Source organism: Polypterus senegalus, chromosome 12 (genome assembly GCF_016835505.1).
Source record: "Polypterus senegalus isolate Bchr_013 chromosome 12, ASM1683550v1, whole genome shotgun sequence".
NCBI classification, from domain to species: Eukaryota; Metazoa; Chordata; class Cladistia; order Polypteriformes; family Polypteridae; genus Polypterus; species Polypterus senegalus.
Window position 1 is genome coordinate 102,011,854 of NC_053165.1, and position 14,623 is coordinate 102,026,476.

The 14,623-nt window shown below is 35.2% G+C and overlaps 1 protein-coding gene across 1 annotated transcript; it reads left to right on the forward strand.

Annotated features, from left to right (window-relative positions):
• The first annotated feature begins 366 nt into the window (after nucleotides 1-366).
• slc39a1 (solute carrier family 39 member 1) lies at nucleotides 367-12,848 on the forward strand. The gene is made up of 4 exons (XM_039773055.1): nucleotides 367-987; nucleotides 9,588-9,718; nucleotides 9,824-10,114; nucleotides 11,716-12,848. The coding sequence occupies exons 1-4, from the start codon at nucleotides 873-875 to the stop codon at nucleotides 12,067-12,069; spliced, it is 891 nt and encodes a 296-aa protein (XP_039628989.1). The 5' UTR covers nucleotides 367-872; the 3' UTR covers nucleotides 12,070-12,848.
• The last annotated feature ends 1,775 nt before the right edge of the window (nucleotides 12,849-14,623 follow it).

Consider the following 14,623-nt stretch of genomic DNA (forward strand, 5'->3'; position numbering starts at 1 on the left):
TATGTGTATAATACCGGCATACATGGGATCAAGTTATGCGTTACCTGTCGTGGACTGTATTTCTAATGCATGACTTTCCAAAGAATACACTTCCTCGTTTCTTTCAATCTGAAATTTGTTAAATCAGCTGTACCCTTATGAGTCACCGTACTTTAATCCAGTCACATGCGCCTCAGTCACAATTCGGCAGCTGCTACAATGTGAAACGTTTACGCTTCCGCCTGGGGTGGCGTCTACCACGCCTTTCTAACTGCAGGTTCGTCAATCACCGCGTCGTTCAAGTGACGAACACCAATAACAGGCTAGAGTAAAAAAGAATGGGCGTGCTCAGATAGGCAGGGATGTTATGAAGGTGTAATTCTCATTGAAACCGAAGCGCTTACGGGGAAGGTGCTGTGTGCTTGTATTGTGGGAAGTGTTTTGCTTAGATTTTTTGGTGAAGATCGGCAAAAAAAAAAAAGTACACAAAAGTTATGTAAAAACGTTAACATTTCTACTTTATGCTCCTTATTGATTTTTGTGGCTGACGAAAAGCCGCACGTAACTGAAAATTAATAGTAGACTGAAATCAGTGTTTCGCACTGCAACCTATTTTTTCTTCATACAAAAGTATTTTTAACTATTCAGCTTTTTTAACGAAAAGTTTCCATAGTTTTAACCACTTTAATTACAGCAACTCAATGCACTATTCATCCCAAAGACGCTCTTTTTTAACGTACATTTTGGTTTTAGAATAAGCTTTTAAAAAGCGTGTCGTCTGCTTGCGCTAGTGCTTTACCGGCGACCAAAAGCTTTTCGTTTTAACGTGATTTTAGGAGGAATTTTAAAGGACTTTCGTGTTAACTGCACAAGTACAAGCAAGACGCCTCGCAATGGAGTACCTGCTGCTTGTGAAGGTTTGTGCCCTCGTAGGCTTGCTGGCGCTGACCCTCTTCTTCGGCATGTTACCCGCAAGACTGCAGTGGTTCCGAAACTCAAGTGGCACAGGTACGTGAAAACCGACTTCTCACTATCTTGTAGTTTGATGGAGGAACGCCCGAATAGATGCGAATCCCTTACAACGAACAGCACACCCAGAGATTGGCTACGTTCGTACAGTCCCTAACAAAAGTGTGCAGAGGTTTAAAAAAAAAAAACTGCTTGGAGTTCAGCCCCGAGACTATTTTCTCTCATTGCATTTAAAGTAATGTGGAAACTAAAGGCACGTATAAAGTCTTGTGCCCTGCGGTGGTCTGGCACCCTGCCCGAGGTTTGTTTCCTGCCTTGCGCCCAGTGTTGGCAGGGATTGGCTCCAGCAGACCCCCGTGACCCTGTAGTTAGAATATAGCGGGTTGGAGGATGGATGGAAAAAGTCCTGTGAATTTATTTTTGTTGTGGTTTCAATATTAAATGACCAACTGTACTTATTTGTTGCTCAACTCTTCAGCTGTTTACAATGTAATCTTGTAATGTTAGAGCTCCCCCCAAAATATATACAGTTCATCTAGTACAGTGTCATTTTCATATTTATGGGTTTCATTTTTTGTTTTTAATTTTATATTGGCATTCGTAATCCCGTTCTCATGTTCAGTCAGTAATACAGAGAATATTACTAGTTGTTTAACTTCTTGTTTCATATTTACTCCATTGTATGGTCTGTAAATGAAATGTGTGCCTACGGTGATACAGCTACTTTGTACCTGCTGATAAGATTCTAAACGAGCAAAAGAACTGCTTTTAAACAAGGTTTGCATAATCCTGCTTATGGATCATAATTCATAGCGTGAATTTAGTTTTTAATATTGGGAGGGATTTCCCCATGTCACCACTGAAGCACAATTTTTAGAAAGGCTGATATCTATTTCATCAGAATTTATGCAAATATTATAATTAACAAAAAAAGATTGCTTAATCATTACTTGAGAAAATACTTTATCTGTTATTTTTTTTTAACCATATTAGTACTCATAACTTAAACATGAGTGTACAAAATACATAAAGTATGTAGAGCAGCCAGTTCCAACAGCCAAAGACTATGGACTCCAGACCATCAAAGGGCACAATGACATACAACCCAGTAAATCTACATTTTTCATATCTTACTGTGAAATACATTCAGCATTTTGCTTAAGCAGATCATGTTAAAACCAGTTGAGAAAAAAAAAAAAGTTCCCGAATGATTTTCCTTAAATCTAAAAGAACTTTTGGAGTCAAGTGGATTGTACTGATAAATGAATTGTGACTTTGTGACATCTAAAAAGCAAGCCTCATAGTGCTTAGATGATGCAGTAGTTTTCATGCTGGATTTTTGTATGATTTGTCCAGTCTTACAATTTTACAACTCATAACAAATATATATTTTGTAAAATTGTTACAGACTTGTTTCCATAAGATACATTTGAGTGTTTTTGTTGTTTAACTAAATTTGAGGGATCTTGCCATCTTGTGTGGTTTGTCATCTGTTTATATGCTGTATAAAAATGTCAAATATGAAACAATTACAAAATTGTTACTTAACAATGCATATTTACAAAGGACTGGCACTCATAAAAATATGCTTACAACAAAAAACAAGTTTTAGTTTGTTTTATGCAAATAGGTATTGCACGCATGAGTTTATGTGAATCTCTTCAGAGGTTTAGTCCATATTCTTTACATTACTCATGTTTCACATGTAATGTCTGTTTACAGTATGTGTGTATGTATATGTATATATATATATATATATATATATATATATAGTGTGTGTGTGTCTAATTGCCAAGAGTTGAACTGCACAATCCTTATAAAATATTTTTCTAACTGCCAGTTCCAGAATGTGTTGAACTTTGAGACTAGTGCACTAAATTACAGAAGCAGTTCCCATTTAAATTTTATGGTTTCAACACTTTTGCCAGAGGATATTATGTCCTGTGTTTGTTCTCGGCTCTTCATTCTAAATCACATGTAGTTCATGTCGTCTTTTTTTTTTTTTTTTTTAATGCTTTATTTTCTAGTGAATTTGATTGAATACAATTCAAATAATTTTTGTAGTGAAAATGCCCATTGTTACATGTTCGGATTAATACTGTGTGCTTGTTTGGTGCCTTAGTTAGATGTCAGGTGTTGATACAGTTTGTGGCTGTCATTTTAAAACAGACACAGGTTTAAGGCTGTGACTCACATTGGGACCTACTGTGACTTTATTTCACTTAATGTAAAACTGATTTGAAAGTTTTCATGGTGGTGATTTTTGTTGTGTGACAGATGTATGTAGCAGCATGAACAGAGTACATCTGGAAGAAACTCAAGTATTACTCTACACTCTTTATTATATCATGAATTTGTACTACATTTTCTTCTGAGAAAATATTGAATAGTGAGGGTTTCCTTTCACAACCCAAACTTTTTCCAAGTTCAATTAATTGGCTGACTGTGGACATTTGTGTTAGGTGGCTCCATGATGGACTGGTACCCCATCCAATGTCCTACACAGTGCTTCTGGGGAAGGCATATACTTCATGTGACATTGAACAGGAGAAGTGGGTTAGGAGTTTGATAGATGGATGGATACTTTAATGAGATATTTTGGCTGGGATCTTACTGAAACAGAAAACTAAAAGCTGCTTTCATGAGAATATCTATTTTGAAATAAAGTAGGGAAGTTCTGCATGTTGATTTAATTTTCAATATACTGAAAAATGACACACACACAGGAAAAGAGGTCTAAACATTGGGAACTGAAATCATCAGCTTTTTTTGAATGGTTCCACACGCAAAATAGCATAATATTTTCTTGTGGTTTTTGTTTTGTGTAGATTCTTGTGTTTTCACAGTCAAACAAATTTTGGAGCTGTTGTATACAAATATATCAATTTCCCATCCGAGATAATCAGAAATTACAAACATTTTTGTTTTAGTGTAATGTTTGCTATAATACAGTAGATTTGTTACTTAGTTTCATATGCATAATTTGTTGCCTATTTAGTAGCTTTGATTGTATTAATGCACTTCAGTCAATACTGCCTACATTTTACAATGAATTTCTTTATTTTAAATTATATGGATAATATCTTGTTGTGAATAAGGCTTCAGGTTTTCATTCTCTTTCTAGACTCTGACACTTGTATTGGTTTAGTCATTTTCTTGATTGTTTTCACTACTCAGGGGCTTAAACACAGGACAGTCAAGTGACCACTTGGGGGTATATGTTGGGTTAATGTGCAGGTTAAACCAGTTTCAAATCCTAGTACAAAACTTTACTTCATAACTTGGAACAGATCTTTCTTTGATAATTAAGAGGCATAACTGTTTGCCAGGATGACTGTACAGTCTGTTTTAACCTAGCTGTGGAAATACTATAAATTATTATTATAGTATGATGATATTTTATTTGTGAAATATATTTAAATCAATTTTAAAAATTGCTCCCTCACTGTAAAGAGTATTAAATGTTAAACCACTATTATATAAGGTGGTATTAAGAAGGCACCTTTATTTTGTTTTAACTTTGTGTTTATAGAACTGTAGTAATGGTAAAGCATTTCTAAACATTGCAGTGTGTAGTCCTTAAAGAAAACAAACAGTGCTGCAAGTAGTACAAGTTTAATAGGTGGTGGCCGTGCAGATATCTTCTCACCCATTCTGCTAATTATTGATGCAGAACTAAAAGTTAGTAATACTCATTTTGAAGCTTAGGGTTGGTTGTTGTAGTACTCTGGTCTGCCAGGACTTGTTTCCAGTCTGATATGTACTACAGCTCACATCCACTAAAGATGAATGTAAACTGTACTTATAAAGTAGGACTGAAGACATTTCTGCACCAGCTCTTTCAGGCAGCATGCTTTTGACTATCAGATAAAAGGGTGAGCAAATGTGGTGGAAAATAGACATGTTCCAACAATAATGTCAGCAAAAGCTGTCAGTAAGTCTGACATATTCAAAGACTAGAAGTTGCACAATGTCACATTGCTGATATTGTTTACAGAGATGCTACTTAACACTGGGGAAGTTCTTCACTGAGTTCAGTGAATTTAAGTACGAAAAGTGTTTGAAGATGTAAGTAGCTGCTCAGGTTACAAAATGATCTAGTTGAGCTCACTGGTTAGATTTCCTGTTCCCCATCTAAGCCAAATAGTATAAAGGATCATCTAAAAGTTTTTTTTTTTAAGCAATATAATGCAGTTTCATGCAAGGTTAGTATGGGGTTCTGTGAATCATAGGCATTAAGCCTGCAATGTCTTCACTATGCAAGTCAATTGGCATGGATATGTTAAAGTGAAAGATATGTCATGGAAGATGAACCACTACTACTGAAGATGGGTTACATTCTAAATTTTTGTAGTGCACAGTCGCCACATGTAACATGACCTTTTAATGTTGTTTCTGAGTTAAATATGATTCATTTATGTTTACATCAATATTTAGTTAACTTTAATTTTTTTAAGTTAATGTTGCAGTAAATTTATATTTGTTACTGAAATGAAATGGAAAAAACAAGTGAAACAGTATAACAAAATTGTATTTGAAACAAACATTCAGAAACTACACAAATGTCATTGATTGTGTACATACAGATTTTGTGACTTTGCCACAATTTTACGAGGCCCATTAAAATCAAAAATAGGATGTTTTCTGCCTGTTAACGGCACACTATATATGTGTTTTGTACTGTACTCTTCTGATTAAACATGGATTTAGTATAGAATGCTGCATGTAGCCATTTTATGAAAGGTCTGCATTAATATAATGTATTTTCAAAATTACTATCAATAAAACAGGAGACCGTGCTGGATGTGGCAGAGTTAAAGATGCTAAGATTTACATTGCGTGTGATGAGGATGGATAGGATTAGGAACAAGTACATTAGAGGGTCAGCTCAGGTTTGGAAGTCCGAGAGGCGAGATTGTGTTGGTTTGGACATGTGCAGTTGACAAATGCTAGGTATATTGGCAAAACAATGCTATTAATAGAGCTGCCAGGCAAGAGGTGAAGAAGAAGGCCTAAGAGGAGGTTTATGGATGTGGTGATAGAGGACATGCAGGTGATTGGTGTAACAAAGCAAGATGCAGAGGACAGGAGGATATGGAACAAGATAATTCACTGTGGCAACCACTAATGGGAGCAGCCAAAAGAAGACTATAACTATTTTGCTTATCAACTAGTTGATCTGAAATTACATTTGCCAAAAAAGTACATGGCAATAATTTTACAAGTTACAAACTTTAAGGTCCAGCTTAACACTTTCAGAGTTGGATAGCAGAAACCCTTGTTAAGTGTCGACAACAGTTGCCTAGTGTGTATTACAAGTATTTGATTCTGTCTGCTGTAGGTGGCAATAAAGACTCTTCAATTTTTCTGGCTTTTTTGTCTTTATAGTATGGCATAAAATACTAGCTCACTTTGCAAAAGAATTTTTACAATCCCTTAATGACATGAATTCTGCACTGTCATATAAGCATTCTGACCACCCATAAAAAATGCAAGAAAGTGATATTGAAAGTACTGCTGGATTGTCCCCAAGTGTGAATGAGAGAGGGACCACAATTACTCTAATGGATCTTCTTTTCAGGTGCTTCCATATCATGATTGTGTTCCCATACTGAGTAAGGTTATTTTTACAGGTCTTGCACTTTCAGTCACCCTCTCTCCATCATACTTCAAAATGTGATTGTTACTCTAGGTCTATGATTGTGCCTAATATGAATGACTAAACTAATCAATAACTAAATTCCTTGGCAGCTGTCTTCATCATCAATTAGTTGTTACAGCTCAAATCCTAACCATAGCCAAATTAATCTTGGGTATTGAAAGATGCATAATGTACTTATTGTATAAACAAAAAAATAAGCCATGGGGAGATTCCTAGGGAAAATGTGAAGTATGGAATTGGAGGATGAACAAAATCTACTGCCATACTCTCATCTGGCCCTAGCCTCTTACATCTGTCTATAAATGTTGCAACTGCTTCACTTCAGTCTCTGGTATAAATGGACTTTATAACAATCCAGCCAAGCAAAGTTAAATAAAAGTAAAATTAATTTCTTAAAATAGAAATAGCAGTGTGAACTGCTTTTTTAAAATTTCAAAATATTTAGGGATTCGAAAACTGGGGTGTACGCAGAGAAAATAGACTTTTAAAATTGACCTTGTGTGAAATTAGTGTTCAGTTCATTTTTTGTCATACCTTACAGCAAAAATAAAAGAGGATATGTTGCTAGTTCCACTGCAAACATCAAACACACACACCACTAATACAATATCTAATATAACACCATGGTGCAGCAAACAAATTTTCCTGAAAATTAACAATAAATAAGCATCAGTACCAAATTAAAATGTACAGCATAAAGTGTGAAACAGAGGAAGTAACAGTCTGAAAATTATGAGTGAATTTAAGAATAGGGAATAACTAATTTGGTAGTGCAAACGGAATGTTAGTATGGGTGCTTACTGTGGCATAGTCTTATAATTCAGGCCAAGCAAATAACTAATGACCTCACAGAGATACCTTAACACTAGAATTACCAGAGCCTACGAAAAAACTTGTAGATCCATCCCACCTTAAATCGCTTCTCACCTCTCTGTCAATGTCTTTTGTCCTTTAAAATGTGATGATAAGCAGAAAGCAGTCTGCTATCACATCCCCCACTGGCGCACAGTTTTCTCAGCTCAAGTCTGTTTACCTGCGTGTCAGTTGCTTGGAGTTGTATAGAGTGAGAAGTGAAGCAAAATCGCACCTTTGATAAACGCAATATATTGTTATTTGGAACACATGCATTTCATGTGTGTTCCATGTCTAAAACGATCTATGTAAACACATTGTTAAAAAAGAAACGTTTTTCTTGTTTTAGTAATAATTGACAAAATGAGAACATGAAGTTTATAATGTGTGAAGCCTGAAGTCCAAATATCAAAGAAACACTTTCACAAAAGGTACAAATATAACAGAACTAGTACGCTTTTGTTCAAAAATATAATTGCAGAAAAACGACACAGGTTAGGGTGCGACATTGAAACGCATTTACTACGACTGCTTCGGTGGTGCAATGGTATCAACTGTTGACTGGTAATTAAAACTTCACGGGTTTGATCCCCGATGAGTCCGTTTTGAGAAAAAAATTTTCTTTAACGATGTGTTTACATAGATCGTTTTAGACACGGAACACACATGACATGCATGTGTTCCAAATAACGATATAGTATTTATAAAAGGTGTGTGTTTTTTTTTTTTTTTTTTTTTTGCTTCACTTCTCACACTATAAAACTCCAAGCAACTGACACGCAGGTAAACAGACTTGAGCTGAGAAAATTGTGCACCGGTGGGGGATGTGATAGCAGACTGCTTGCTGCTTATCAACACATTTAAAGGACAAAAGACGCTGACGGAGAGGTGAGAAGAGATTTAAGGTGGGACGGATCTACGAGTTTTTTCGTAGGCTCTGGTAATTCTAGTGTTAATGACTGGTGGGTCAAAACTGTGTGTAAAGCTTGTAATACAGCATAGAATGCTATAGTATCACTTGTAGGATGATTTTTTTTAAAAATAGTGGTGCATAATATAACAATGGTGCAAGTAAATTAAGCAGTTTATTTAGTAAATACATTTACAAATGCCTCTTTACTACCATTAAAACACATCCTATATCAATCATAAATACTGTGAATTGTTTGTAGGAGATATATATAATAGATAGATATCTCTATCATGACTTTATTCAGTTCCAAGTTGAAAATTCAATGAAAGATAGCAGACATTACATTTTTCACATCAGAAACAGTTTGTGCATTGCATTTAGGGATTTTCTCCCTCTTTTTGTAGAGAAGTGTGCTTCTGTTGCTTCAGATTCCCAGCATGTGACACTCCTACCCCCCCCAAGCTGAAGTTTTGTAGCCAGTCTAGGTGCGTGGCAGTTTTGTTTTTGGGCTGTCTCAGCTGCCGATGATAATATTTTAAGTATGGTAAATTAAGTATTGATGTATTTATCAGTAAATATTTTCATCATAACATCATTTTTGGATGAAAGAAAAATGTCAATAGATTCTCTAACTGATTCCATTAAAACTACTGCTCCAAGATTTTTTTTCTGTTCGTCATTTTAATGTATTTATGATATACTAATTCTGAGTTGAACATCACTAACCACATTTTAGCTGGTTGGTTGGTCATTTCTATAAAGTATGGCAACATACTGTATAATGCCTAAAAAACAAGTGATCTCGCTAATGCTTAATCCTAAAAGCTATTTTGGAATGTATGCTGAACATTTAGCTAGTTTCTGAAAATCTGGTGTTCAGACTCCTTCAGGATGAAAAACAGCATTTAGTTTTTTAATTCATACTGAAAACCTCTTTAGCAAAATATGTAAATCAATATATAACAATAATGTGGTTATTTTGGTTTTTAACTCTTACATGGTTAATAGCAATGTGTTTGGGCCTTAACCTGTTTGGTTGTGGTATTTTGTTTTTCTTCTTTCTTTTTCTCTGGACCAAGTGGTAACATTGGGTCTTTTTGCTCTTAGAGTTCAGAACAGGGATGTTACAGAATCATTTGACTGTTCCTAGCATGATGCATATCAAATTAATAAATGATTATTAATGTTATACTATTCTTTATTCATTCTTAGAAAGTCATAGGATTATACTAGCCTTCGTCAGCTGCTTTGCAGGAGGTGTCTTTCTTTCTGCATGTCTTCTGGATATCATCCCAGACTACCTGTCTGATATTGGAGCACAGTTGGAAGCGCGAGCTGTTGATGTAAGTTGATTAAAATGTTTTTCATTTCCAGTTTGGATAAATCCTATTAATGTTAATCTTTTTTTTTATTGTTATTAATTAATTTATTTGTTTATTTATTTTTAGACCGACTTTCCAATCGCAGAGTTCATAATGGCTTCAGGTTTCTTCCTGGTCTTAATTCTTGAGCGGTTCATTTTAGATTATACTGGAAGAAGATCTGGGGAGGCTACACCACTTCTTTTGCCTTCCTCCCATAGCCATGGGCACCACAGTCACCTTGAGAGTGGTGAACATCATGTGCATGTTGATGTCCATGCTCACTCTTCTTTTCGTTCTTTTATGCTGTTCCTTTCTTTGTCCTTTCATTCAGTTTTTGAAGGTTTGGCTATTGGATTACAAACCACTGATTCAAAGGTAGGCCTGTTGAAAAGTATTGTAAAACTTTGCACAGTATTGTTTTAAAGTATTCATATGACTCTGACAAGATATACTGTAGTTTAATTTACACTCGCAGTCTTTCACTAATATTGCATTCATTGCATTGTTACTAAGAGGCCACTGTATTGCACACTTTTTTGTGAGTAATGCACAGCTATCAAGTACCAAGTAGGACCCCATTTACCTTCCAGAAGTGGAATATATTGAAACATGGATTCAACAAGGTGCTTGAAGTATACCCTTGGAATTTTTGTCCATGTTTCCTTGGTCGCATCATTCAGTTGCTAAAGATTTTTTAGCCAAATATTCATACCGCTTAATTTAGCGCTACACTTCACCCTAAAGACATTCTGTGAGATGAGATCTGGGAACTCTGCAGGCTTTTAGAGTAAACTAAAGTTCCTGTCCTATTCATGGGACCAACCGGAAGTATGTCCTTTAAGGTATGACTTAATATTTTGATGGAAGTATCCATTAAAAAAAGCATACAGTGTGTTAATAAAAAGATGCATATGGTTTGCTGTTATGCTTAGGTATGCTGTGACACATTTGATATTAGAAAACTTTTTCCACTATATTCACTATCGCCACCAATCTTCACTCCAGACACAAGGCATGATAGTTCCATAGGTTCACTGCTGTTTATACAAATTCTGACCAAACCATCTGTATATCCAAGCAGAAATGATGATTCATAAGATCAGGTGACAATTTTAGATCTACATTTAACCAGTTTTTGGTTATTATATGCCCATTGTAGTTTAACCTCCCTGTACTTAGCTGACAAAAGTGAAACCCAGTGTGGTCTCCTGCTGCTGTAGCCCTTCTGCTTCAGAGTCTGTCTTGTGTGTTCTGAGATGATTTCCATATACCACTTTTTAAAAAAAAAAAAAGTGTTACCTGAGTGTCTGTGGCCTTTTGTTTTAGCATGGACTTATGCAGCCACTTTGCCATTGTAACTTTGTCTACATGGTTAGCTTTTCAGCAAGGCTGGTAATTAATTCCTGACTGTAACATTTTATGACTATAGTAACACCAATTTCAATTGTTGAGAAATGAATATAATTCATTATATTAATGTAAGCTAATCAAACAGCAGTTAAACATTTATATCCAATATTCCTCTCGACCATTTCGTCAGGTCAAGAAGTACATAGGAAATGAACATTTCAATTATCCTATAAAATCTAGCCTAGCCTTGAATAAAATCAAAAGAACATTACATTACTTGTATTTCATTTCATTTGAAGATGTAGCATGCTGCACAACATGATATGGGCCTTATTTACTGTCTTACAAATAAATGTCACATATTTCAGTTTGGTAGGAGAATAGGTAGGAGGCCTGTGTTGTATTTTTGAGTAACTTTTTCAGTGTTTTTTTTTTTTTCTTTTCTTGTAGGAGGGACCATAGTTATTAGTACATGTGTGCATTAGGGAACCTATCTTGCATGCATCTAGAATTAGAGTTGAATATCGGATAGCTAACACCTTATTTTGAGACATTAGTACTGGAGTATAATGTTAGGTTTTCATATACTGTAATAAACTGTCATTGAATTCATGTTTTTTGCACAGGTACTGGAGATATGTATTGCCATTTTAATTCACAAGAGCATTATAGTGTTTAGCCTTTCACTAAAACTTGTGCAGAGTGCAGTACCCCAGCTTTGGCTGATGGCCTATCTTCTGGTTTTTTCTATGATGTCTCCACTGGGAATTTTTATCGGGATCCTTGTGACTGAGGCCCACATCAAAGCCGGACTGCTTGTACAGGCTATCTTGGAAGGCATTGCTGCTGGAACCTTCATTTATATCACCTTTTTGGAAATACTTCCACATGAGCTCAACAACACTGATCAACCTTTACTTAAAGTTCTCTTTATTCTTTTGGGTTTTACACTAATGGCTGGAATTTCCTTCATTGGATAAAACGCCAAGGTGAGAAGGAGGCAATAACTGTCAACATGAATCAAACTGAAAAATCATACATGATCTTTAAATCTATCCAGATCTCATCTGGTATTGACTTGTTTATAAGAAAGTTTTAAGATCATTCACACCACTGGCTTACTGAATGAAATGATTATATGTTGTAAGTACTGTATATATGTCAAAATTAGTAGCTTTTAAAAAATGTCACCACTGGTGCTAAACTAGTATGAACTGACTGATAATCAAACTTTTGTATGGGAGGAGGAAACGTAAATATATTTAGAGATATAAAACTTCTAATTCAAATGATTTTGAAGAACCGTGCTAAATTAACATAACCCTATAACTGTTTTTAGCCCCGTTTTACATACCAAAGCTACTGCTGTGGTATATTTTTTACATAGGATTGGTACAGCACCTTATTGATAAAAGATGTTCTGAAGTTCGACTAGCACTTGTGCTTAGATCATTAAAATGCCTAGAGTAAGTTTTCCTGTTTTATGAAACAAAATTAAACCAAAGTCTCTTTCTTGTATTAGTTCAAAGCATGTTTACATTACTACTACAACCATCAACCATTTCAAGAGACTTCAGATCTTTGGTCAGAACTGTACTGCTCTATAGTGTAATTCCAATTCAGTATTCTCAAGAGGCACTTAATAAAAGTTACACTAGCTCTGTTATTTTGTTTATGCTAGTGAGCCTCAGTCTTCTTCGTTTCAGTGTTCATGTAGATGCATTTTGTAATTGTGTATGGTTAAATGAATAATAGCTTTTAAATGTGACTGTCAGTTATTTTTAAAATGTCTGCATTTAATTGTGATCTGGTGGGATCATTTTATAGCATTATGGGCATTTTATATAATTCTTAATATACTAAGAAGTAGTTTTTTTAATTTCCTGATGAAAATGGTTTGTGCATACTGTGCTTATCTGGTTACTTGACTGATAGAAGTAAATGTCCTCAGCCACATGGAATACAGTGTCGCTTTATTAACCATAGTGTTTGGAGTGCAATTCAAGATAGGTTACACTAAAGCGCTTGTGGGACCATGCCTAGAATTGTCTATCCAGTGTTGGTCTCCATAATGGCTCTAATTCCTATGAAGAGCTGGTAATTATTACAGGATAGTTGAATAACACATTTTAAGACAAATCTTTTTCATTTGAGCCAAACTCAGATAAAGAGGATAATGTAAATTTGACATTGAAGATAATAATTGAGGTACTACAACAAGGCCATAGACACAGATAGAAACAAGCACATTTTGTGGAAATATCAGTTTCACCAAGTGCCACGACAGGATACAAAGAAGAGAAACAGAACAGAGGAGGGGATAGTAACAGTTCATAATTATTGTATTACTTTTGTACAAATGACTAATATGTAGCGATGTAATATGCACATATTAAGCAATTCTACTCGGAATATGCTTAACTAAAGTAGTAACTGTTCATCCTGGATATTTAAATCGGAGACTGAACGGACATCTTTTATCAGCAGGCAGATCGTTCCACAGCTTCAGGACACAGTAACTTCAAGCTTCACCTCCAACTGTTATTTTGTCAATTCTTGCTAGGGTAGATTTAAGCCCCCAGCAACCCTGCTCACATTTCTTTGGGCTTTGAAACTGGTATATTGTGGTATGTTTAGTAGGCCAGCATCTTAAGATCTTAATGGTACCCTGTGGTGTGTAAGTAATGATAAGTTCAGATAAACAGGGCCTTGGCTATTTAAAGCTCTATATGTAAGAAGGGTTTTAAAATCAGCTTTAAAGTTAACAACAACCCAGTATAAAGATTTTAAAAATGTAGATATTTAGCCATGCTTTCTAGTTCTTTGATTCTTGCAGGAATATTTTTGAATTAACTGAAAGCTACATAAAGAACAATTTGAACAACATGAGTAATGCATTACTGCATTCATTCCTACTAGAAATAAATGGATGAATTAATTTCTCAGTATCCTCCATATTTAGAAACCATCGTAATTTTCCAATATTTTGAGGGGTAACAGGTTTTAGATAGACGTGTGTTAAAAGACATACTTGTGTGGAAGATAATGCCTAAGTTGCATCTTGCTTCAGTAAAACTAATGGTTAATATTTGGTGAGAGCATGTTGTGCACACTTGGTTACCACTTCTGTGGCAGTGGTCACTACCACCTTGGTGTGGTTTAGAAACTCTATTTTAATAGTCCTGTCACAGCTTTAGTTTCCCAACAGGCATATTGATTTATCATTATTTTCACTCATCCATTGGCCCTACACATGAAGTTATCAGTCATTATCATTACAGTTACAAACCTTGTTGACATGGCCTGAGCTGGTACAAGAAAGTTGCTATCACGCTGCTGCTGTTGGCTAATGTTGGACTACAGAAAAGGTCGACAAGATCATTTTTTCCCCTTATTTTTAGAATTTTGTTTCGTATTGTACATTTCTTTTGATTTTTTTTTTTTTTTTACCCTTCTACATATTTTGCTTAGTTTTAAATGTTTTCATTCTAACCCTAGCTACCAGATGGACACACACACACACACACTCTTGTC